The 26,710-nt window shown below is 46.3% G+C and overlaps 1 protein-coding gene and 1 long non-coding RNA gene across 2 annotated transcripts in view; both read right to left on the bottom strand.

Moving 5' to 3' along the window:
- Positions 1 to 8,029, bottom strand: part of LOC146404470 (uncharacterized) — a 49,033-nt gene extending 41,004 nt beyond the window's left edge. The window contains exons 1-2 of the mRNA XM_085016204.1: positions 7,888 to 8,029; positions 7,402 to 7,747 (exon numbers count right to left, since the gene is read on the bottom strand). Of these exons, the coding sequence (XP_084872330.1) occupies positions 7,402 to 7,747; positions 7,888 to 8,029 (488 nt within the window). The remainder of the gene's footprint in view (positions 1 to 7,401; positions 7,748 to 7,887) is intronic.
- Positions 8,030 to 9,129: 1,100 nt separating this feature from the next.
- LOC146404469 (uncharacterized) overlaps positions 9,130 to 26,710 on the bottom strand; it is a 33,090-nt gene continuing 15,509 nt past the window's right edge. The window contains exons 2-4 of the long non-coding RNA XR_014840461.1: positions 9,930 to 10,046; positions 9,728 to 9,842; positions 9,130 to 9,509 (exon numbers count right to left, since the gene is read on the bottom strand). This is a non-coding gene — a long non-coding RNA (uncharacterized LOC146404469). The remainder of the gene's footprint in view (positions 9,510 to 9,727; positions 9,843 to 9,929; positions 10,047 to 26,710) is intronic.

Here is a 26,710-nt window from a genome sequence, read left to right as displayed (position 1 = left end):
CAATGGCATCCACCTATAATTGAGAAACAGAAATAGAATGAGATCTGCACAACCATCTCCACAAGAATGGGCAGAGCACATGCTGACTCTAGAACCCTCGACCAGAGTGCTGAATCCCTGGGGCAGCGGGGGGTTGCTGTGTTCATACTGGGAGGCGCCGGCACAAAGGCAATTCGGTATCAGAATAACATGCTGTTCACACACGCGACAGGATATGTGAAAAGGATGCTATATGACCACATCTTTTGAGGGATTTTTTTTTTTTTTTAGTGAACAATGGGTTTTCACTGACCTAAATACCTTGGATTTCACAACATGTAAAGCGCCTAACAAGGCCACGGAAAATCAGATTCACAAGCAACTGTGACGATTCCAGATTCCTTTCCACCCCTGCTCTGTGCAGAGGCTGGATGGAATCCACTCAGAGCGAAGAAAAGCACAGCTACCTCCCCTTTCTCAGAATGACTGTGTGGAGGAAATCGGAGGGAGCAAGATGAAGCCGCAGAGCAGGTGAGGGATGCAGAGAGCCATGTCGAACCTAGGAAGGGCCGTCTCATGGATGAGAGGCAAGAGGGCACCAGAGGATGCTATGGGATGGGCGGGGAGAGAGGTGTTTGACTCACCTTGAGAGTGAGTGCTGGAATGGGAGAAGGTCATTGGAGATCTGTGACCTTCAGGGAGGGTCAGCAAAGGATGTAACAGAATAAAAGAAGCCAGGGAGGGGTTAGGGGCAAAGTGGGCAGCTGATGACCCCTGCCCCCATGGAACAGCTACTGCTCAGCTCCAGCTGCCTGTACTCCACGCCAGATGTGGCCAGGTCTTCTACGGTTTTAGAAGAGACTGGCAATCCAGGTTTTCATGTGAAAACCAGGGATAATTAATACATACATACATACATACATACATAGTGACTAAGCCAAAGAAAACACGTCTATGGCCTGTAGGCCCAAAATGTAGGGCTTTGGTATTGATAACTTGCACGTCAGACTCTGGAAGGATGGGACAAGGTTTCTCAGCCTTGGCTGTCTCTGCAATTGGGACCCAATAAGTCTGGGTGGCAAGGCTTCCCAGGGCATCCTGGGATGTCCAGCAGCCTCCCAGCCCTCAATCTACACAGATGCCAGGAGCACCCCTCCCCCAATCAAGTCACCGCAATCAAAAAAATGCCTCCAATTCATTGCAGCACTATTTAAAATAGCCAAGGGATGGAAACAACCTAAATGTCCATCGACAGATGACTGGATTAAGATGATATAGTACACATACACAATGGAATACTACTCAGCCATAAAAAAGAACGACCTAATGCCATTTGCAGCAACATGGATGGAACCAGAGATTCTCCTACTAGGTGAAGTAAGTCAGAAAGAGAAAGACAAATACAATTTGATATCATTTCTAAAATAGGGCACAAATGAACCTATCTACAGAACAGAAACAGACCCACGGACATAGACAACAGACTTGTGGTTGTCAAGGGGGAGGGAGGGAGGGAGTGCGATGGACTGAGACTTTGGGGTTGGTAGGTGGACACTACTACATTTAGAATAGATGAGCAATGAGGTCCTATTGGATAGCACAGGGAACTATATCCAATCTCTTGGGATAGATCATGATAGAAAATAATATGAGAAAAAGAACAGATATATATGTATGACTGGGTCACATTGCTATACAGCATAAATTGACAGAACACTGTAAATCAACTATACTCTAATAAAAGTAAAATAAAATAAAATGTCTCCAGAATTTGCCAAATGTCCCTGGGGGTAAAAACCATACCTGGTAAGAGCCATTGGACGAGAGCAACATCCCCCACTTGGCCTCCAGGATTTTATGAAGGCATCTCTCATGACTCAACAGGTTTCTCATGGAAGAGATGCCACCTGAAGCAGGGATTTATAGCTGCTTTGGAATCAGAAACCTGGGTTTCTGAAGTCACAGCTCAGTCATTTACTGGCTTGATGACCTCTTCTGAGGTCTGACTTCCTTGTCATTAAATCAGGAACCAACAACATCACCTCTCAGAGTTGCTGCAAGAATGCACTGAGAAAATGTATGCAAAGCTCTGAGCCCAGCAGCATATTAAGCACCAAAGATGTTTAATCAACACTAATTATTCCCTGGTGAAAAGGCAGCCTAGATGCTGTCATCGGAAGCACATGGGATCCATACTCAGAAGTCCTGGGCCTGGACCCAAGTCAAACCTTGGCCACTTGGCAGACCGGGAACTTGACAAGTCATTTTTCCCTCTTTATAAAATAGAAATGATCATCACCAGGAGGTGAGAAACAAGCCAGGGGGTTGGTACAGCACTTGGACAGCTAAACCAATTAGAGGAATGACAATGGTTAATTCTATAAAATCGGAGTTCCCATTGTGGCTCAGTGGTTAACGAATCCGACTAGGAACCATGAGGTTGTGGGTTTGATCCCTGGCTTTGCTCAGTGGATTAAGGATCTGGCATTGCTGTGAGCTGTGGTGTAGGTCGCAGATGTGGCTTGGATCCCACATTGCTATGGCTGTGGTGTAGGCCAGCGGCTACAGCTCCGATTCAAACCCTAGCCTGGGAACCTCCATATGCCACAGGAAGCGGCCCTAGAAAAGGGAAAAAGACAAAAAAAATTTAAAAAAATAAAAATTCTATAAAATCTTTGAAAGATGCCTGTAAAGGCAAGTCCAAGCTCTTCAACAAATCCAAAGAACTGAGAATGCAGTAAAATCAGGGTAAGGTACAGGGAAGAAAAGAAACATAATACTCGGGTCCTTAACCTCTAGTCCCTCCAGACAAGCAACTGCCAACTGGTGACCCAGAGGCCAGATCTGGCCACTCATCAATTTTGTTGAGCCCCACATAACACACTGTTTCATATGCATTAAATGCCATCGAAGTTTCATTAAAATCCAGACCAGGTTTTTCTGGAAAACAGTAAGGACTGAGTCACTCTGGGCCTACAGTCCCACAGGCCCCTTTGGTGAGACAATCTAATTCTCTGAGACCCCATATCAGAGGACCACCCCCAAAGCCTTGACCCTGCAGTAGACAAACCATCTTCTGGAACAGACGCATCCACCCATCATCAACAAATTGCATCATGAGGACTCCTTCATTCCAGCCATTAGTAATTCTCTCCAAGGTTCACCCCATGGAACCTCACTGCGGGGTTCCTCACACAGTCCTCATTCTGGGAAGAAAATATATCATCGCAAGACATCACCTAGAACTCTGGGAACTGAGAGTACACATTCCAGGCAAGCCATTCCCACAGACAACTTCATTCATTAGCAGGTGTGTTGTCTGTTTTAGGTGTTTTTTGTTGTTGTTGTTTTTTGCTTTTTTTTTTTTTTTTTGGTCTTTTTGCCACTTCTTGGGCCGCTCCCGCGGCATATGGAAGTTCCCAGGCTAGGGGTCAAATCAGAGCTGTAGATGCCGGCCTACACCACAGCCACAGCAACGTGGGATCCGAGCCGCATCTGTGACCTACACCACAGCTCGCAGCAATGTCAGATCCTTAACCCACTGAGCAAGGCCAGGGATCGAACCTGCAACCTTGTGGTTCCTAGTCAGATTCGTTAACCACTGCGCCACGATGGGAACGCCCTGTTTTAGTTTTTTTTATAATTTTTTATTTTGTTTTACTTTAAGTATAGTTGCTTTACTGTGCTGTGTCTGTTTCTGCTGTACAGAAAAATGACCCAGTCCTACACACATATATACATTCTTTTCCTCTTCCTATCTTCCATCATGGTCTATCCCAAGAGACTGGATAGTGTGCCGTGTGCTGTACAGTAGGCCCAGATTCTTATCCATGCTAAATGTCATCATCTGCATCTACCAACCCCGAACTTCTCATCAAGCCTTTGTTTTAACCCAGCCATACCCAGAAGCCTGATTGCAACGCCCACCAACAGTCTGCTTCTGCCCAATAACAATTCTAGGCTCTCTCCTGCCTCCATTTTCCTCACTAGTCCTTTACAAGCACTTAAGTGGGGGGGGGGGAACCCACAAATATATCCAGGAAATCAACACCTGTAAATCAACAGTTCCCCAGTTAAAAAGTTTTGACTTCAGGAGTATAATTGCCACACCCTCAATAGCTCTGTAATAGCTGCAACTTCCAGTGCATCTTGCCATAAAGATTTTCAGAATCAAAGGTCAGGGCCAGAATTCTAGTCCTAGAATGAATCACACCATTTACTCTCTCCAAATCTCGCTTTCCCATAGCTGGGCCCACAACACCAGTGCGATCTAGTGTGAACTGGGTGGGCATTAGTTTAACAATATTTGTTGAGCAGCTACCGTGTGGTGGGAATCAAAGGAGAAAAGAGCAGAAAGTCTCAGAGCGCTTAGTCTCAGGGAGAACCTGGCCAGTAAAGAGGCAGTTACATTAGGGAAAAACAGGAGCTCCATGGACTTATGACAGCACCAAGAAGAGACATCCAATCTTTGCTGGAGCAGAGGCAGAGAGGAGCTTTACAGGGAGGCCTAAGGAATGTGTAGGAGGTGGCCGAGGGCAGATGTGATGACAGAGGCTTCCCAGGGTTCCAGGTAGAGACTAAGAAAGCATAGCCTCCTCTGGAGACTGAAAGGAGGTGAGCATGGCTGGAATGTAAATGTGTAAAGAGGAGTTCCCATCGTGGCACAGTGGTTAACAAATCCACCTAGGAACCATGAGGTTGCAGGTTTGGTCCCTGGCTTTGCTCAGCTGGTGAAGGATCTGGTGTTGCCATGAGCTGTGGTGTAGGTTGCAGATGCGGCTCAGATCCCGAGTTGCTGTGGCTCTGGCGTAGGCCGGTGGCTACAGCTCTGATTCGACCCCTAGCCTGGGAATCTCCATATGTGGCTCTAAACATACAAAAAGACCAAAAAAAAAAAAGTGTAAAGAGAGAAGCTGCTATGGAGGAAGCAGGGGCCAAAGAGACCCTGAATGGCTTTGTAGCTTTTAAAGCCTCAGATCTTTGGGACAATATGGCATCCAAACCACCAAAACTCATCCACTGGACAAGACACCTGAGTAGGATGCAGTGGGGGAGGAGGGCCAAGGTGGAGAACAGGGAAGGAGCTTCAGGATGATGGAAACAGTCATAGTCTCTGTCAGGATCACACTTATGCGCAGGTGTAGACCTTTGTCAAAACGCACAGATTGTACTCTTTAGAGGGATGAGGGTCATTACGAGCATTTTACCTCAACTGAGAAAAAAAATTGTGCATGAGGTTCACAAGCTTCAGGACAGTATGTGCTGGGTGATACCACTTAGTAAAAAAGTGAAAGGCAGGAGTTCCCATCATGGCATAGTGGTTAACGAATCCAACTAGGAACCATGAGGTTGCAGGTTCGATCCCTGGCCTTGCTCAGTGGGTTAAGGATCCAGCATTGCCGTGAGCTGTGGTGTAGGTCACAGATGCGGCTTGGATCCCGTGTTGCTGTGGCTGTGGTGTAGGCTGACGGCTACAGCTCCAATTCGACCCCTAGCCTGGGAACCTCCAAATGCCATGGGAAGCAGTCCTAGAAAAGGCAAAAAGACAAAAAAAAAAAGTGAAAGGTAATGTGTGTTGCATTAACATATACACAGTACCCTATATAAAACAGACAACCAACATGGACCTACCCACACAGCACAGGGAACGGTACTCAGGATTTTGTAATAACCTGTAAGAAAAGACAATCTGACAAAGAATATTTATAGAGAACCGAATCGTGTTTCTATACATCTGAAACTAACACAACACTGTAATTAACTGCATTCTGTTTTTTTCTAAAAAAATAAAATAAAAATTTAAAAAAACAAAGGCAAGGTGTATTTTCCACAAACACAGCCTCAGAGATGGCACCTTCAGTGTGGCTGTGATGGTGGCCTTGGGTCCAGGGAATCTGAAGCTGCTATGGTGGAAGCAGGGATTAAAGAGACCCTGAATGGGAGTGTAGCTTTTAAAGCCTCAGAACTTTAAGGGAAAAAAAAAACAAATTATCACTTGCCTGATACAATATACAAACAGGTCAAAATGACCCTCTGACAAATGCATCTCGACAATCACCAATATTGATTCCACAATGTGCGTTCCTGAGAACACCAAGAAGGGCAGAAAACTCACAGGCAGGGACCTTGTAATTCATTGCAGACCCTTGGATGAAACCTTAGCCGTCTCTTCTTCCCAGTCTACCTTCCTCTCAGCCTTACTTCCATCACCTCCCCACAAATAACAGAAAGTAGGCACATTTAGGCCCTGGCAGACAGGGATGAACTCTAGAAACACACCGAGCTAACAGGGTGGGGAACCTCAAAAAATAAACAGCTGAACTAAGCAAAACGCTGGGGGAAACAAAACAGTACAGAGCAAATTTAGAAAGCTCAAGAGGAAGTAAAAGTATTTTCATACACACACAAAAAAAGAAGCGTCCCACGGGCTTTGGCCAAACCAAACTCCCCCTTTGACTCAACTGCTGATACAAGAAGCCAAGGCTGTGAAAAATTCCCATTTTCCTATCTCTGCACAGAATAAACAGTGAAATCAGTACCACACAGCTACCTTGCCCTGTGAGACCTTGAAAAATCTGCCCCAGATAAAATAACACATGACAATCACCTCCAGAAACTCTCAGAACCACAAACCATTCCTGTTCCAACAGCCCGAACATCCACAAACTCGGGTCTCTGCTGTCAGTTCCTAATCAATGCCTGCCAAGGAGTCCAGCTGTCCCATAGAAACATGGAGAAGCATCTGCTTCCAAATTCAAAGTGAGAAAGACTTGTTTAAAACAATCATCATCATCATTTCTTTTTAAATTGGCGCTAGGCGGTTGGAGAATCCTTTTCTCCCAAATCCAAAGCCGTCCCGTTCACCGTGGCCCCTGGTTTGGAGAGGCACCACCTCTCCGGTCCCCTCAAAGGGGCGCGCTGAAAACTCTCTAGGCAGATCCGATGGGCTTGAACAACTCTTCCCTTCTTTCCTGCCATCGTGCGCTTGTTAAGTGAAGGCTTCGAGGCAGCGGGGCCACCCGGAAAGGCTGACCATGCCGCTCCCGAGCCGGGCAGCCTCGGACACACCACTTATCGGAGTCTCAGCCCCAGGCGCCAGTCCCGGCCGGCTCGATCCCCGGGAGGAGGAGAGAAAACAGAGAGCAGGCAGCGGGAAGGCGATGCTCCACGGGGCAGCGGGGACCCCTAGGGGTGGGAGCGGGGAGGTGCGGCCTGCCCAGCCGGTCTCCAGGACTGGGAGGGCGGCCCAGAGTGGCGCGCCAGGCCGCGGCGTGGCACCGCCCCCCTGCCCCGGGCCCCGCCGCCCTCGAAGCGGGTGACGGCCGGACCTGAAGCAGCCGGGGCCCCGGGGAGTGGGCCCGCGCACCCCCGCTTGCAGCCCCCGGCCCGCGCACCCCCACAGGCCCGGTGTGGTGCACTTGCCTGCCCACGGTCTGGTTGCCCAGCTGCTTCACGAGGTTGAACTGCTTCTTCGCGGCAGCGGCGGCGGCGGCGACGGCGGCGACGACGACGACGACGACGACTGTCCCGGCCCTTGGCTCCGCCCTCGCCGCGTCACTTCCAGCAGCGCCGTCCGCCAGCCCCTGCCGGGTTGGGTCGGGTCGGGTCGGGTCGGGTCGGGGGAGGAGCCGCAGGCCCTGGGCAGTGCGCAGCGAGGCCTGAGGCTCAGAGGCCCGAGCCTGTGGGCTTCCCGATGCCCCCGCCGCCCAGTCCGGTCCCCTTGCCTCGCGAGGCTCAGCTGCTTGGTGCCCCCACGGTCCACTAGGGCCTCGGTGTCATTTCGCTCAGCGATCTCCTGCTCCAGGGATATTTAACTCACTTTCCAGACTAGATCTCAAAACACAAGGTGGAAAAAGCAGACACAAAGAGTGTAGACAGGAGGACACATCATAGATGGCGTCCAAGAACCTCCAAAACGCACCCTCGGGACTAGAGCCTGGAGTAGGGCAGAGTGGGGAGCAGGGTTGACGTGCAGCGTTAAAGGAGCTTTGGGATGATGGATACAGTCAATGTCTGTATCAGGGTCAAGCTTAGGTGCAAGTGCAGACATTTGTCAGCATGCACCGATTTATACTCTTTGTAGGTCACTATGTGGGTCACTATGTGTATTTCAACTTGATTAAAAAAAAAAGTGTGTTGGAGTTCCCGTTGTGGTGCAGTGGTGTACAAATCCGACTAGGAACCATGAGATTGCAGCTTCGATCCCTGCCCTTGCCCAGTGGGTTAAGGATCTGGCATTGCCCTGAGCTGTGGTCTAGGTCGCAGACACGGTTCTGATCCTGAGTGGATGTGGCTGGGGCCTAGGCCAGTGGCTGCAGCTCCAATCGGACCCCTAGCCTGGGAACCTCCATATGCCACGGGGAGCGGGCCTAGAAAAGACAAAAAACTAAAAATAAATAAATAAATGTGTGTTGTTGTGTGAGGCTCATAAGCTGCAGGACAGTGAGCACTGTGTGATAGCACTCAGTAAAAAAGTGAAAGGCAAGGTGTTTAATTAACATGTAAACGGTGCCCTCTAAAAAATAGGTAACCAACAAGGACCTACTTCAAAGCAAAGGGAACTACACCCAGTATTTTGTAATAGCCTGTAAGAGAAAATAATCTGAAAAAGAATATTTGTATTTGTGTGTATATATTATATATAAAACAGAATCACTTTTATGTACACCTGAAATTAACACAATGTTGTAAATCAAATCTACTCCATATTTTTAAAGTAACTAAAAATTTTAAAAAACAGGAGTTCCCATTGTGGCACAGTGGTTAATGAATCTGACTAGGAACCATGAGGTTGCAATTCAATCCCTGGCCTTGCTCAGCAGGTTAAGGAACTGGCATTGCTGTGAACTGTGGTGTAGGTCGAAGATGCGGCTTGGATCCCATGTTGCCGCGGCTCTGGTGTATGCCGGTGGCTACAGCTCCGATTCAACCTCTAGCCTGGGAACCTCCATATTCCGTGGGAGCAGCCCTAGAAAAGGCAAAAAGACAAAACAAAATGAAACCAAAAAACAAAAAGATCAGGAGTATTTTCCACAAACACACGCTCAGAGTTGGCACCTTTAGCTTGGCTGTGATGGTGGCCTCAGGCCCAGGGAATCTGAGCAGGACAGTGGCACTGGGAAAATCACACAGGTGGTGAAAAGGACTAACCTCTGTGCTGAAGTGTCGTGGGGGTGAGTCATGGGGGCATGGGTTGGGGGAACAGGTCACTGGAGACAGGCCCTTTGTGAAGTCCCAGGCCAGACCCTCATTGCCTAGAGACTCATTGTGTTTGGATTCTCAGCCACGCACTGGCAAAAGTGCCGGAACACTTCGTGGGATTGTCCAACTGCACTGGACGCTTTTCACGGAGTGGACGAGGTAAGTTCTATGACCCCCAGCGATGGTCTCTTGGTTTGGGACCCTTGGCTCCAGCTTAGGCAGGTCCCTAGGGCAGGTGGGTGGTAGCATGGCCTCCCTCACAGGCCACAACTCTAATGTCACAAAAGCCGTGCTGAGGAAGGGAGATGAACAGGGACCTGAAGATGTACCTGAATCCAAAACAAAGGAAGTTGAAGATGTTCAGTCCACCTTCAAATCAGGGAACGAGAGGAAAGAGAGTGATACCCTAAGAGACAAGGAAAAGGTTCTTCCACAGACAACATCACTGAAAGAACTACCCAAAGAGCAGCAAGCAGGATCTGATGCTGACAGTGAACTCATGAGCAGCTTGAATCAGAACAACATGTTACTGAAGAAAACTTGAAACCTGAAAAACCAGTGCAAGGTGTAGATTTGGAGGTATAATGTCTTCACAGGAGCTTATCTTCTCATTCCTCCAGCCAAGACAATGGACAGGTTCATTGCCAAGTTACAAGCCTATGCTGTGGAAAGAGAACAAATCTTAGCTGTTTTAGAGGAGAAAACTTGGGAAAACAGCAATCTGAAAAGAGAAAGCATGATGGATATACTTGTTGCCAAAGAAGTAGACCTGGTCAGACTTCAAGATGCACATACAAAGCTCTGCACTCGATTTGAAAGCAGTGGTCAGGATATGTTGAAAGATACTCTTCAGAATTTATCCCACACTGTTTGAGACAAAGACATTGAAATTGATGCTTTAGGCGTTCCTGCCGTGGCTCAGTGGTTAATGAATCAGACTAGGAACCATGAGGTTACAGGTTCGATCCCTGGCATTGCTCAGTGGGTTAAGGATCCGGCGTTGCTGTGAGCTGTGGTGTAGGTCACAGATGCAGCTCGGAACCAGAGTTGCTGTGGCTCTGGTGTAGGCTGGCAGCTTCAGCTCCGATTAGACCCCTAGCCTGGGAACCTCCATATGCTAAGGGACTGGCCCTAGAAAAGACAAAAAGACAAAAAAAAAAGAAAGGAAGAAAGAAAAGAAAAAAGACATTGCTGCTTTAAATTAGAAAGGTCAGACTTTACTGACAATCCTGCAAACCTCCAGGGATGGGGATGAGGTGAAGGGTGTTGCTACGAATGAGTCTGAGGAATTTCTGCAGGAACGGGATCTGTTCCAACAACAAGTGAGGATAATGCAAGAGTGGAAAGAGCACGTGATGACCTCAGTGCAGAATATACAGCGGGAGTCAACCCATCTCCAGAGAGAGCCACAACAACTTCAGGTACAGATTTTAATTCACAAGGATAAGAATTATAAACAACAAGCCAAGTACACACATCTGATCCACAGTTGTGAAGGGAACAAAATCAAACTCAAAACCTTGGGGAAGCAAGTAGCACAACTTCAGCTCAGCCTAGAGCAGCTCTGCGATTCTAAAGATCTTTTTGTAGGGATATTTGACCTTATCGTACCACAACCCACCACCCACTCACTTGCAAGTCAGCAGACTCTCTTAAGGACGTTAAGACATTAAATCTGATGTATTGACTGAGTCTTCTCAATTGCTCAAAAAAGACACAGGAGACTTAAGAAAAGTAATGGAGGAAAAAGATGCCATGATTAGAACCCTCCAGGGAGATAATCAGAGATTGTCTGATTCCATCGCAGCCAGCACCAACCTCAAAAGGAAACGAGGAGGACAAACAGATTCAGAAAAGCAGCAGCTATGAAAAAAACAAGACGAATTACAAGGCTAGCGGTCCAATCAGAGCTGCAGCTGCCAGCCTATGCTACAGTCACAGCAACACAGGATCCAAGCCGCATCTGCGACCTACACCACAGGTCACGGCAACACCAGATGTTTAACCCACTGAGCAAGGCCAGGGAGTGAACCCAGAACCTCATGGTTCCTGGCCAGATTCGTTTCCGTTGTGCTACAACGGGAACTCTGACGAACTCTTTTCTTTGACAATTTCACAAGTGAAGTGAGTGAAAATGAACTTTTGAGGCAGGTGGTAATCAACCTCAGGGAAAAAGTAGTCCATTTTGAAGCAGATGTGTATAAACTAAAAGAAGCAAAGGAAAAAGTAATGGAAACATCTAGGGAAAAATCAGTCCTTGCAAGAGACAGATATGAGGGTCTCCATGTTGTGGAGAGAGAAAGAATGACAGAATGTGAGAATCAAGGAGAAGGCTCTCGCTTTGGAGCATCTGCCGAAAGAGGAAAAGCTAGGCAAACAGAGGAATTAAGCCAGTTCTGAAATGCCCTGCTGTCCACACAAGGAGAAGAGACATTTGATTCAAAAAGAGAGAAATGAAGCCATGTTGCTATTGAAATGGAAACAAATGGAAAACTGTGCCCCCCCAGAGCCAGGTTCAACATTTACATGAAAAAGAACTACAGTTAAAGAAAGAATCAGAGAGGTTGAGTCATCAGGCTTTCCAATCTGAAGACGCCTCTATTTATTTATTTATTTATTTTTGATCTTTTTGCCATTTCTGGGGCTGCTCCCTCGGCATATGGAAGTTCCCAGGCTAGGGGTCTAATCCTAGATGTAGCTGCCGGCCTATGCCACAGCCACAGCAATGTGGGATCCAAGCCACATCTGCGACCTACACCACAGCTCACGGCAACGCTGGATCCTTAACCCACTGAGCAAGGCCAGGCATCAAACCCGCAACCTCATGGTTCCTAGCCAGATTTGTTAACCACTGAGCCACAATGGGAACTCCTGAAGGATTCTTTAAACTCAAAGCTTTGGTTGCAGATGATAGAACAGCTAAACTAGGCATGGAAGTCACCACCTTGGAGGACAAGCTCCTTCTGTCCTCCAGGGCCATGGAAAATGCCAGCCATCAAGTGAGCCTGCAGATAGAGTCATTGAAGAAACAACTGCATATCATCAGTAAGCAGAGAGAGGACATCTGGCTACCGCTTTCTCTGTCACTAGGACAAGAAAAGCAATATTCACAAGCACTAGCTAACATGAAGCTGGTCCTCATGACAAAGGCAGACCACCTTGAAGGCAAACTAGTATCAGCTCACAAACTTCAGGAGGAAGCAAATGCAGTCTTGGGTGTGAAGGAAGAACAAATTAAAGATTTGAAGAAGCAAACTGAGTTCCAACAGGAAGTGCTGAATGATGTACAAGAGACACTGATGAATTTAATAGGCAACGCAGAAGGAAAAGTAGATAAAAGGCTGATGAGGAATTTCTTCATGGGCTATTTTTTTTTTTTTTTTTTTGTCTTTCTGCCTTTTCTAGGGCCGTGGGTGCAACATATGGAGGTTCCCAGGCCAGGGGTCGGAGCTATAGCCGCGGCCTATGCCACAGCCACAGCCATGCCAGATCCGAGCCGCATCTGTGACCACACACCACAGCTCACACGGCAATGCCAGATCCTCAACCCACTGAGCAAGGCCAGGGATCAAACCCACAACCTCATGGTTCCTAGTCGGATTTTGTTAACCACTGTGCCACAACAGGAACTCCCCTTCATGGGCTATTTTCAAACACCCAAACACCAGTGCCCTGAAGTGTTCCAGATAATAGGAAGCACTCTGGGCGTCAAAAGGGAAGCCATGGAGATGCTTTGGAATGAAGAGCAAGGCGGTGATCCCAGATGGATGACTAGGTGGCTGGGATCCAATAGTGTCCCCAATACACCTCTGGAACCAAATCAGCCATCAGCGATACCCAAGAATTCTTCCTCAGAACTTTTCATTAAATATCTAGAAACAGCATCTCCCCACACTTTTCCACCACCCAAACCCTCTGCTCCTGATATGAAACTTTCAGATGCACCAGGAAGGAAAAAACTAGCTCAGAACACCCGACCCCATCTTCAAACTACCCTCGGATCCACACCCAAAAAACCAGAGGTGAAAGTTGGCTCTCTGTCTCTCTGGTTAACTCTCCAGGACCTGAGCCTGGTAGGTCTGGGCATCTTCTTTTAAAACATCTTACTGATGTTTTGCCCACAGACACACCTTTGCTGCTGCCTCCTGGCATTATGCTGGCACTGGGCTGAAAGACCTTTCCCAAGCAACAGATGGTTCCCTAGCCAGAGAAAAAGACAGCCCTTCAAAGAATGACAACATGGCCTTTTAGTAAAAGCCATGCTTTTTTTTTTTTCAATTTTACTCTGCTTAATAAACATATTAATATTTTTAGGACGTGTGTTTTAAGGATGTCAATATAATCACCCACCTTGAAACAGTGGTTAATTCTTATGAGAAAGGGTATTGGTGGGGTTAGTGGCTGTGAGCAAAGGTACTTCAAATAGTGTTCGTAATGCTTTTATTTATTTATTTATTTTATTATTATTATTATTTTGGCTGCACCTGTGGCATGTGGAAGTTCCCAGTCCAGAGATATGACTTGTGCTACAGCAGTGACCCGAGCTAGAGCAGTGATGATGCTTGATCCCTAACCTCTTGAGCCACCAGGGAACTCCATGCCTTCATTTTTTTTTTTACAAGAGCTAAGTATTTATGTATGCCTTAGCTAATTAAAATGTTAACTTGTGTTAATGATCAAAATGATAAAATACAAAAGTGCACACTCCTTGTACAAGAAAAAGGTGAACAACGCAAAAGTACAGGATGGATCCTGGACTTTTTCAAAGACCTCATTCCATTTATTTATTTATCTATCTATTTTTTTGTCTCAACTTTTGTCATTTGTCTTTTGAGGGCCACACCGCAGCATATGGAGGTTCCCAGGCTAGGGGTCCAATTGGATCTGTAGCCGCCAGCCTGTGCTAGAGCCACAGTAATGCCCGATCCAAGCTGGGTCTGTGACATACACCACAGCTCACAGCAATGCTGGATCCTTAACCCGCTGAGCAAGGCCAGGGATCGGACCTGCAATGTTATGGTTCCTAGTTGGATTTGTTTCTGCTGCACCATGACCGGAACTCCCCCATTTACTTATTTTCTAGCCTGCTTTTTTTTAGCCGGTCTCATTCCCTAGGCATAAGAGCCAGCCCACAGCTCTCCTAGCCAATGATTCTCATTTGCCTCCTTCAGGGACACTCTTCTCTCTACCTTTCACTGCTAAGCTTCTGAAAAGAATACTTTACTGCTTGTCTCCAGCTCATGTCTCACTGACTTATGAAAGCTCCCCAAAATCTTTTCTCAGTAATGTCTAGGGCATTTTCTAATGCTTCAGAAATTAGTCTTTTAAGGAGTTCCCATTGTGGCTCAGTGGTTAACGAATCTGACTAGAAACCATGAGGTTGTGGGTTCAGTCCCTGGACTTGCTCAGTGGGTTAAGGATCTGGTATTGCCATGAGCTGTGTTGTAGGTCACAGACGTGGCTCAGATCCCATGTTGCTGTGGCTGTGGCACAGGCTGGCAGCTGTAGTTCCGATTGGACCCCTAGCCTGGGAAACTCCATATGCCGTAGGAGCGGCACTAGAAAAAGGCAAAAAGACAAAAAAAAAATTAGTCTTTTAATTAAAGTCTCCATAGCATCTGGTCAGTGTTTTTCACATCTTCATTCTTTAGAATTCTCTCCATCATCTTTCTTCTGGATTCCCTTCCAAACATAAGAGCCTTCTTTCTCAGCTTTCTCTGTGATTTCTTCGGACCACTTCCTAATGGGTATGTTCTCTCAGGTACCATGGTCCGCTAACTGTCTGTTCACTGGCCCTGTGGTCTCAGCGGGAAACTCACCCCCTTCCCATGATTTGACGTTCACCTGAATGCCACTGACTTCTGAATCCCTACCTCCCACTTCATCCTTCTCCTGACTCCACACTGATTTATCACACTGTCTGCTGGGCAAGTTTATCGGGATGTGCGTAGACTTCTGAAAATCAACATGTCCAAATCTGAGCTCGGTATCTTCCCTTAGAACTTTCTTGAGAAAACGTGCTTGTCATCCCCACCCAGACCACTCTCCAGCCACATGTGCCTTCTTACAAATTCAAACAGACTCTTAGGCAAATAGCTTCCAGGCTAATCTTGGCGGGATCATGCCTTCCAAAAAGTGCAGATCAGAAATGTTCAGCCTGCCTCCAATTCACATCTCGGGGCAGGGGGCGGGGGTGGGGGGTGGATTTACACCCAAAATTTATAGGGAGGGCCAAACACTAAACAGATGAGCAACACAGCAGGTATTAGTCACATATATCTATAGCCACAGGGAGGACATGATGACACCATGCAGGGCCAAAGAGAGGTTGCCCTTGGGCCCAGTGTGAACAAGCAGAGACTGGAAGGGGCAGATTTTGGAGTCCAAGAGGGTGGAGAATGTGGAGGTGACTCTAGGTCCCGGGAGGAGGGTGCAGTTGGCTTGTTTGAATCATTTCCCAGGCTGGGAGGGAATGGGAGGTGGCTACCTGTGGATAAATTTTGCCTGGTTGTGGGGTAAGGAGGGGAGTTGGACTAGGGGCCCTTACCTGTGAGAGCAGAAGGGAGGGAGTTTGCAATTAGGCCATTTGAAGCCCTCTGATTTTACCAGATGGCCAGGCCATACTTACTATTGAATCTTGATTTCCGGGCTTATAACCCAATGGACTCTTTGATAACTTGACATCAATTTAAACATGGGTGATGATGGAGACTTTTAGGCAGGAGTGAAGTCCTTTGCTAGGAGGTGAAGTTGGCACTGGACTGAGAGGGAAAGGTGGTCTGCAACAACATACATTGTATGAAACCTAATTGAAGTTCACTCAGTTGATTCCAATGGGTCTGGACGAGGGGTGACATCCTCTAGCTCCTGGCCATTGACTGATGAGGTGGGAGGCCATTCCCACTTACAGGTGGGATATTCCAGAGGGCCCAGGTTCAGCTCCATCCTCTAGCAAGGAGGCCTTAACTACCATATCAAGCTTGTGGGATGTGGCTTCCAGGACTAAAGGAATCCTGGGCAGCTGGGTATTCAAAACTCAAGGTCTGTGAGAGGCTCTATATCCAGCAAAGCCAATGCATGGCTGGCTAGCAATTCCTGCTCTGATGGTATGTGATGCAGGGCCAAGGAGGGCAGCTTCTTGCATCAGAAGCCCACCGACAGCTTATGGACATCACAGGTGGTCCAGAGACCCCAGGAAGCAGGAAAGGAAGCTGCTAAAATCTCTTCACGGAAGCAGTCTCTGAAGGCACTAAGGGGAGCCCCTGTTGATTTCAATTTAGACAGATTCTAGAGCCTTTTGTTGGAGTGGGCCCACCCAAGGTGGGCTACTTTAAAAGTAACAGCATAGGAGTTTCTCCTTGTGGCTCAGTGGGCTATGAAGCTGACATGGTCTCTCTGAGGATGCTGGTTCAATCCCTGGCTTCATTCTGTGGGTTAAGTTTCCAGTGTTGCCACAAGCTGTGGCATAGGTCACAGATGCAGCTAGGAACTGGTGTTGCTGTGGCCTGCAGTGTCATTCTGATTCAACCCCTATCCTGGGAATGTTGATATCCTGTAAGAGCAGCTGCAAATGAAATAAAATTTAAAAATAAAATAAAAATGAAAGTAACAGCATAAATGGGCTTAGGTAAAATTTGTCAGTGAGGCATATACTTCCTCTAGAACCCAAAAAGGACTAAAACACGTTGGGTGCATGTGTCATTAACAGGTGTGTAAAACAAATATCACCAAAGGAGGATGTCATCAAGGTACTGTTGTACCTGTACTGCTGATATGGAGAAAGGAAGATGCAGTTAGGATCCTGTCTGCAAAGATTGCATGTGATAGCAGAGCTGTTTAGGTACCTGTGGGTGACAAGGTAAAAATGTACTGGGCCCCTTTGGGGATGGAGGCAAACTGGATGAGGGGATGTTGAAGCAGGCATGAATGGAATCTATTAGCCAAATCACTGCAAAATGTTTACCATATTTAAATTTAGTCAGATCCCATGTATTTTAAGGGTATCCAGGATTAGTTTTAATCAGGAATGCTAAGACAGAAAGATACCAATATGACTGCCTGGAGAAAAAAGCTTTTTTACACCCCCAGATCCTGAGAAACAAGAGGCAGAGCACACCAGGGAGGGCCACATGGGGAAGCACCAGGGACTCAGGAGGCAGAGGGAGGAGTAAGGGGCAGGGGTGGGCAAGAGGCTTTCTTGTGGTTTCCATGGGAAGAAATGGGTGAGGTTGTCTAAGCAGGCTTAGGATGGGCTAGTTTGAATATTTCAGTGGGCTCTGGGACATAGTGGTGTCCCTAGCTGATTGGTGCCCAGCTCTGGGGTGATTGCTTATGGCAGAGCGATGGCGGCCCGGATTGTAAGAGCCCCGTAGAGGAGGTAGTTGGGGATGTGAGCTCTGGATTTGTACACTCACAGGTGGATTATTTACAACCTTTAGGAATTAGCTGACCCTGGCAGGTATAGTTCCTCTAAGAGGAGCAAGGACTCTGGTGTCAAAGCATTAAATACAGAAAAGAGAAACTATAGTTATTACAGTAGGTAAAATCATAAATTGATACCAGGGATTAAGTCCATGAAGGTTTGCCAAAAGTTGCACTTTGGTAGATGTTAAAATTAGTCCAGAACCCACGTTACAGAAGCCCCAAAGCCATCATCAGCTCCCATTATCTTTTTGCCATATCATTTGTTTTCATAAATTTTGGATTGCCAATTGGGTTAAATTGTGAGATTTTGTTTAATGAAAATCGCTGTTCCCTCTGCCTGTATGTAGATTTCTTTTTCCTTTTCATTTTCATTCATTTTCAGGGGTAGGTTGTTATCTGAGATCCTTAGGGGTGGGAGCTGTCTTTTTACCTTGCTCACATTTATCAGTATTTTTTCCTACAGAGTCACAGATCAGCATGATCAAGATTTGGGTCTCTGTCACAGCAATGGTTTTATGGTTTAGAGACCCAAGACTTAAGTCAGGTTTGAATTAACACCTCCACTGTGACACAGGGTGTCATGTATGTTGGTCCCCACAACCCTGATGATCAGGATTTTGACCACAGGGCAGCAGGGACCCAGTGGAAGAGCACAGGGCACAGAGCCCCAAAGTTGATGGATCCAAACCATCTTCTGCTACAGCCCTACCTCTTCCCTGATGTAGGCTGCTTCCCCCACCCCCTTCTCTCTGTACTAATTCCCTCAGGACATTTTTTTTTGGTCTTTTCTAGGGCCGCACCCATGGCATATGGAGGTTCCCAGACTAGGAGTCTAATCAGAGCTATAGCTGCGGGCCTACACCACAGCCACAGCAATGCAGAATCCAGGCTGCGTCTGTGACCTACACCATAGCTCATGGCAACGCCGGATCCTTAACCCACTGAGCAAGGCCAGGGATCAAACCTGCAACCTCATGGTTCCTAGTTGGATTTGTTAACCACTGTGCCATAGTGGGAACTCCTCCCTCAGGACATTTTTGATTTCTAACGGTAAAGTCATGGGTCTTTTTTCTTCTCCATCCAATCACATATGGTGCAGAGCTTCCAGGATTGTTATGGGGAAAGAGAGCTATGTGGTGGGCCCCTTAGAGGACTGTTTTCTTCCTCCAAGGAATGTAGTCATGATCCCCAGTTTAAAAAAAAAAAAGGAGTTCCTATTTTAGCTCAGTGGGTTAAGGACCTGATGTTGTCTCTGTGAGGATGTCAGTTTCATTCCTGGCCTCACTCAGTGGGCTAAGAATCTCACATTGCCATATTCATATGCATAGGTCACAGATGCAGCTCAGATCTGGTGTTTCTGTGTCCATGGCTGTGGTGTAAGCCTCAGCTGAACCTCTGATGTGACCCCTGATCCAGAAACTTCCATATGCTGCAGGTGTGGCAAACACACACACACACACACAAGTGTTGGAGTCTACATCCAGGAAGATCATTTTTGTCTATGGCCTGGGTGGGGACCTTAAGCCCCCAGTGACAAGATCAGTCCTTTGGCATGCTGGTAAGTAACAACAGGAAGCAAAGCCTGCCTGTATTGGTTAGGTAGGGGTTTTGCCCTGAGAGAGAAGTTGACTATCAACACCTTGCCCCCCACTTTGGTTTTTCATCACTTCTTGGGCCATAGACTGTCATGGATGTGCACTTGGAAACACTTAGGGGTCAGGAGAGCACATGACAGCATCAAAGGACGCAGCAGCCCAGGACCTGGGCAAGGTCACTAACTTGCCTGCACAGTAGTGACTCAGGAGGCAACCAGGGAGCCATTCTTCAATCTTCCTGGGGTTGTGGCCTCCTGCCTTTGTATGAACAACACAAGGGGTCACTTCTAGGACATGCTGCGGGTACTTTTCTACAAGAGCCTCTATGGCTGCAACAAGCAGCCAGTGATGGAAATCAGGCTAGACAGTGACCAAAGTGCTCAGTCCATACCCAGGAAGTGGAACTCAAGCACCCACCAGTTAGGACATTGGGTTGTCACTGTCAGGTCGGAGCCTTGGAAACCACCCATTAGACACAAGGCACACCGATGGCATCTCAATTTGGCATATAGTGAATTGATAGTAGTTTCTGGATTTCCCTGGTGGAGGGGGTGGCTTAAGAAGCCAGCATTGTCGCATAAGGCTCAGGTTGCTGCTGTAACACCTGATTGATCCATGGCCCAGGAACTTCCCCATGCCAAAGACATGGCCAAACAAACACACAAACAAACAAAAAGCACAATAGCTTTTGCCTAGTTGGCCAGAATATGACATTAGGGTAGGAAGAAACGGCAACATCCATTTGAGATAACAGAACATGAGCTAAAGCCCAAGCTGGCCAACAAATGGCACATACATCCCAGATAGTACCTGCTACCTTGAAAACTAGTTAACTAGCAAAGTACTGGGTAGTTAAAGCTGACCAGGTGTTCTCAATTGAGGTTAGGCATCCTGTTTGTGATGCCAATTGCTTTCCTCATCTCTCCATCTCTCCTTCAATCTATCAGAGAGAGATTCCCACCCAGACTTAAGGGGTTGGCTGAACACAGGACACTCAACACCAAAAGATGTGATGGACAGCAGTTTACAAGCCACATTGACTCACAGCCCAGGGCAGGACACTACACAGCATGCAGGGCTATGTGGGGTGTGGGGTGTATTGAGAAACAGAGTGAACAAGTGGGGGCTGGGGACGCAGACTTTGTAATAACAAGAGGGTGGGGATGAGCCCTGGTTTCCGAAGGAGGGTGTGATGGGCTTGTTTCAATAATTCAGTGGGCCGATAGGGCACTGGAGCCTGCTACCTGGGAATAAGTAGCACTGTGTCTGGTTGCTATGGTAAGAAGAATTGTATGGCAGGGGAACTTACCTGTGGGAGAAGAGGAAGTGAGGAATTGCAGGTGGGGCATTGCAGATGCTCTCACTTTTACTAGATGTCAAGACAGTTCTCAATCTCTCCCCACCCCCATATATATATACACAATAAATATATTGGTTTTTCTGGGGCTGAACCCATGCCATATGCAAGTTCCCAGGCTAGGGGTCAAATCAGAGCTACAGCTGCCTGGCTACAACACAGCCACAACAACATGGGATCCAATTTGAGTCTGTAATCTACACCAGAGTTCACAGCAATGCTGGATCTTTAATCCACTGAGCAAGGATAGGAATCAAACCTCCATGCTCATGGATGCTAACTGGATTCTTTTCCACTGCAGCACAACAGGAACTCCCCAGCTCTTGATATTGAATCTGAATTTCAGGCCTTATAAGAATTTATTAAAAAGTAATTCTTCCTTGAACTAGTGAGTTCTGTAATACACAATAAACACAAAAATCAATTTCAATTGGGTTTTTTTGGTTTTTTTTTTTTTTTTTTTTTTTTTGCTGTTGAGTTGTAGAAGTTCATTGCAGCACTATTCACAAGACATGGAAACAACCTAAATTTCCATTGACAGATGATTGGATTGAGAAGATGGGGTATATATACACAATGGAATACTACTAAGCCATAAAAAAGAACGAAATAATGCCATTTGCAGCAACATGGACAGAACTAGAGACTCATACAAAGTGAAGTAAGTCATAAAGAGAAAGCCAAATACCATATGATATCACTTATATCTGGGATCTAATATAAGGCACAAATGAACCTTCCCACAGAAAAGAAAACCATGGACATGGAGAATAGATGTGGGGAGGGGGAGTTCTGTAATACACAATAAACACAAAAATCAATTTCAATTGGGTTTTTTTGGGGAGGGGGAGGGAGTGGGATGGATTGGGAATTTGGGGTTAATAGATGAAAACTGTTGCCTTTGGAATGGGTAAGCAATGAGATCCTGCTGTGTAGCATTGGGAACTCTGTCTAGTCACTTATGATAGAGCATGATAATGTGAGAAAAAAGAATATATACATGTATGTGTAACTGGGTCAGATTGCTGTACAGTAGAAAATTGACAGAACACTGCAAATCAGCTATAATGGCAAAAATAAAAATCATTATAAAAAATCAATTTTATTTGTAGGTTCCAGCAATGACACCAAAATTTAAAATACATATATAGGAGTTCCCATCGTGGCATGGTGGAAACGTATCCAACGAGGAACCATGAGGTTGCAGGTTTGATCCCTGGCCTTGCTCAGTGCATTAAGGATCTGGCATTGCACTGAGCTGTGGTATAGGTTGCAGATGTGGCTCGGATCTGGCATTGCTGTGGGTCTGGCATAGGCCTGTGGCTATAGCTCACATTACATCCTTAGCCTGGGAACCTCCATATGCCGTGGGTGTGGCCCTGAAAAAGACAAAAAATAAAAATAAAATAAAATACATTTGCAACCACTAATGAAAATAAAACATTTAAGTACGAATCTAACAAAACATGTCCAGGACTTGTATGCTGAAAACTCTACAACAATGATAAAAGAAATCAAAGATCTATATAAATGGGGAGTTATACCATGTTCATGAATTGGAAGACTAAACATTGTAAAGATGTCAGTTCTCCCCAAATTCATAGATTTATTCCAACTCCTGTCAAAACCCAGTAGGACTTTTTTTTGATACAGACAAGACTATTCTAAAATTTATGTGGAAAGATAAGGGAACTAGGGTAGCTAAAATTTTTTTAAAAAATAAAGTGGGAGCAATCTACCCAGTTTCAAAACTTATTAAATAACCCAGATTGTGTGGTATGTGCAGTGGGACAGACATAGATCAATAAACAGGGAACCCAGAAACAATCCCACACAAATTTATTCCACTGATTTCTGACAAATGTTCAGAAGCAATTCAAAGGAGGAAAGATGGCCTTTTCAAAAGGCTATTGCTATGGAAAGCTTGTGAGGAAATCTCAGGCCAAAAACTTGGAAAACTGGGCCAGCAAAGAAGGAAGATAGTGGTGTGAGTGACCAGGTGATGAGGGGAGGGGAGGGAGAAGGTGCACTCAGCTCAGGATGAAAGCTGAAAATCCTGGATAACATGTTATTGCATCTTTCTGAATTCAGCTGCTTCTGACTGGTCAGCATCACAGGCTCTGGTGATTTTCCCATCAGCTCCCACACTGCAAACTCAGGTCACCCCTAACTGAGCATACAGTGCTCCAGACTCCATTAGCATTGCCAATAGCATCATTCTCAGGTTGTATGAGGTAGGAAGATGGCTCTCAGTAGCTCCAGTAGTACAGGTACCTCCTGGGTTCAAGTCTGCCAGGAAAGAGAGCTCTTCTAGACTTGGAAGATCCCATTCAACTTCTGGGATTCATTCTTTTTTTTTTCTTTTCCTTTTATGGCCACACCTGGGGCATATGAAAGTTCCTAGGCTAGGAGTCAAACTGCAATTGTGGCTGCAGGCCCATGCCACAGCCATAGCAACACCGGAACTGAGCTGCATATGCAACCTAAGATGTAGCTTGCGGCAACACTGGATCCTTAACTCACTGAGTGAGTCCAGGGATGGAACCTATATCCTCATGGAGACTAGTGGATGTCTTAACCCACAGAACCACAACAGGAAATCCCTGGTGTTAATTCTGATAGGACCAACCTGGTAACCCCTCCCTCCCAAAACACACACTCCTGAAATATAGCTAGGGCGACATTCTGAGTGGTAGGCCAGGCCTGGGCAAGTTTCCACCACTACTGTCAGGTGTGGAGCCTTACCACATCCAGGTGGACTAAAGGAGGAGTTGGATTCTTCATGATAAACTCTGGCCATTGTGATAGGAGAAAGGAATAGCAAATAGTCAAAGCAGCAAATGTCCACTCTAGCCTCGCAAAGAGGAAGTTTCATGGTTAAAGTCCAGGTATTTGCTCCCAATATTAATCAATGTTCAACAGGAATTTTAAACTATAGTTTCTCTTTTCTTGACTTTATCATAGGATGCAGATTAGTTGTCAGTGCCTTTTCTCTGGCTGGGACATTGTTCGTGGCTACCCCGAGGGTAGTCTCATATTTGGAGGCATTATGCAGCTTGAGATGGCTCAGGTTTCCATTTTCAGTCTCCATTCCTACATCATTAAGTTCTAGCCCCTTGACTAGGAGCCTAAATGAAATGAGCTGGCCCTGCCTGCAGGAAGGTTTTGGGGTGACCTCTCAGTGAAAAACTGACCAAAGTTCCCTGAATCATGTTTTTCTGAACCAAAGGCCCAGCAAACAACAGCTTGGCTCATCAAACACCAGAAGTGTATCATCTGACTCCTCCACTCTCAGGCTCACCATCCATATCTATGGGATTGACACCTTATACTCCTTGCTGCTGACCCCCTCTTTTGGCTCCCTGACACCCAGGGAATGTGTCCACTGCCAACTTGGGAGGCTATGCTTTTTCAGTGGTTTGCATTACCTTCTTGGCAAATGACCACTCAAAGAAGTGGTGTTATTTCATCTCATCGCCACTCCCCCTGGCAAAACTCCCTAACCTCAACCTTCCCCCCTGATTTCTACTTTGAGTATCAATGAACTCTTGCTCCTCCATTGACTACTAAGCCAGTATTTGATACCTGAACTTGCTGCAATATATCTGTCCTGGGTTTTTGTTGTTGTTTCCTTATTTTGCTTGTGTGTGAGACCTTTGGTTCTTAAAGTTTAAGTACCTCCATTCCCTGCTCCTGACAGATGATGAAATGGAGTATGCAAACCATTTAGGAATTTTATTTAGAAATTATTTTATAAGTCTACAGCAAAGTCTATGTGATGACCCTCTTGAATATGCATAATAGTGAAATAAACACATGTGAACCTACCTCAGCTTGAGAAATTATTGGTGTACTTCTTCCCCATTCTCTTTTCTCTAGTATTCTATACTCTCCACTCCCACAATGTCACAAATAGCTTAATTTCAGGTTTTCTGCATCATTCCTTTAATTATTAATTATTTTACCCTTTATGTGTGTTTTTCTAAATAACATTACTTTTGCTTGGATTTTTTCCCCTCATTTCTTTACTATCCTGTATGTTATTTTACCATATATATTTATTTTTCCAAATAACATTAGTTCTCTTTCAATTTAAGTTTACAAAAAAAAAATGTTCTCTCTCTTCTTTCACTCAATATTGTATTTTTGAAATTCAGCCTCTGATGTTACATAGTTTCCCATGGTATATGTTTTCCACACATTTCTTCCTTCACAACATTTTAAAGGCGATTTTGTGTGCTAAGCTCTTGGCCTAGATCCTGCCCCAGCGCTTAAATATTTGTTCAATTGCTGAATGAGACTGAGCTCCAACTGACTATAACACTGACACTTGCTTTTCCCGCTAGATGCTCTGCCCTTTGCCCCATTGCTAAGGATCCTGCCAGCATTTCTGCCCTGAGTTAATTACAGTTATAAAATTTCATGACAAGCCATGAGAAAACCAGAGGCCTCCCAAAGCGCCCAGGACTACAATTCCCGGAAAGCTTTGCAGGCGCTCAATTGCGTCAATTTCAGTTTACTTTGCCCTCTCCAAGAACTTCCGGTTTCTGTAGGCGGGGCCAAAAGAGTTTTCCAATGGGCACCTCCGTGGGCTGAGGGGGCGGGGAAATTGTCCTTGGAGCCTAGTTGGGGAGGTGTGGGTTAGCTGGAAGGTTGCTGGAGCAGCTACCAGTGGTCGTAGTCTGTGAGTGGCGCTAGCTGAACCGGTTGTATCCCTGCTCCTCTCGCCTCCCCTCTCCCGGGCTCGCTTCTTATCCCCGGCATCTCTTGACCCTGCTTCCTTGTCCCCGGTGGGCGCAGCACCCAGCAACCTCCACGCCCATGGCCACTATCCCGTGGAGGCCCCCTTCACCACCTGTTCTTCTTCCCCTACCAAGGCAGCTGGGCCCTTGCAAAGATGCTTCTCTGTGCAAAGGGTACCTGCCTGACGCAGGGCTAGGAGCCCACGTCCCCGGCGGGCTGGGGCCTAGGTGGAAGGCGGGCCTGTGTCTCAGGAATGCCCTTTTAAGCCCAAAGTTACCCGTGAATTCGTGGGACATCGTGAATCCCTGCTTGGTGTAGGGAGTAATTTACTTAAGTCTTAATTAATCTAACTTTTGCTGTGTGCCTGGCACAATACAAGCCTGGGGATACTGTGACTGAGATACAGCATGGAACCAGGTAGACATGGGACTTGGCCTTTTCAGAGCCAAGGTCTTGCTGGAAACACAGGTGAAGCAAGTAAGAACTTAGGGTATTGATTGGTTTGATTAGGAGAAGTGCAGTTTTATTTTTTTTTATTTTTTTTATTTTTTGGTCATTTTAGGGCCTCACCCACAGCAAATGGAGGTTCCCAGGCTAGGGGTACAGTCTGAGCTGTAGCTGCCAACCTACACCACAGCCACAGCAACCCGGGCTCCCAGCTGAGTCTGCAACCTACACCACAGCTAATTGCAACTCTGGATCCTCAACCTACTGAGCGAGGCCAGGGATGGAACCTGCATCCTCCTGGATATTAGTCAGATTCATTTCTGCTTAGCCATGATGGGAACTCCAGGTTCTTTCTCTTATATACAGTACATTCCACTGGGACTTGTCATGATCCCCATTGTGCTCCTGAAACCCAGGCTTGTTTAATTGGGAAAATTTCCTGTCTAGGGCCTCATCATATTTGCGTGCAGAGCCTGTATTCTGCAGTTACAGTGTTTTGCCTTTGCTAGGTGAGTCTGCACTTTGAGGAGGGTAGTGGGGGCCACGTGGGCCATGTTATGACTACAGGTGTGTGTCATGTACCTGAAAGCATGAAAAAGAAAGTGTGAGGCTTGAGTGTACTTTACTCATTCAGTCGTTGAACAACAGTTAAGAGCTTACTTTGTGCTTGTCCCTTTGTTTTGGCCCATTGGTGGGGTTTTGCTGATTGAGAGCAAAAAAAAAAAAAAAAAAAAAAAAAAATGATGAACTGGATTGAGGTGGTGTCTGAACTCACCTCCAGTTGGAAAAGACAGGAAGTAAAGAATTACCCGGGAAGTAACATAGTTACAATTTTGCATTGAGTGCTGAGAAATGCAGCCAGGCCATTAGAGTTTGTAATTTCAATGCTGTTTGAGCTGAGAATAGAAGACTTGAAAAGAAGACAAGAAGGGAGGGAGCAAAGAAAGGAAGGAAGGGGAGTTCC

Source organism: Sus scrofa, chromosome 3 (assembly GCF_054392235.1).
Source record: "Sus scrofa isolate SSC_HxYL_T2T_F1_AM1 chromosome 3, Sscrofa_HxYL_maternal_Yorkshire_Landrace_v2.0, whole genome shotgun sequence".
NCBI classification, from domain to species: Eukaryota; Metazoa; Chordata; class Mammalia; order Artiodactyla; family Suidae; genus Sus; species Sus scrofa.
This window is presented reverse-complemented; position numbering and strand designations above follow the sequence as displayed.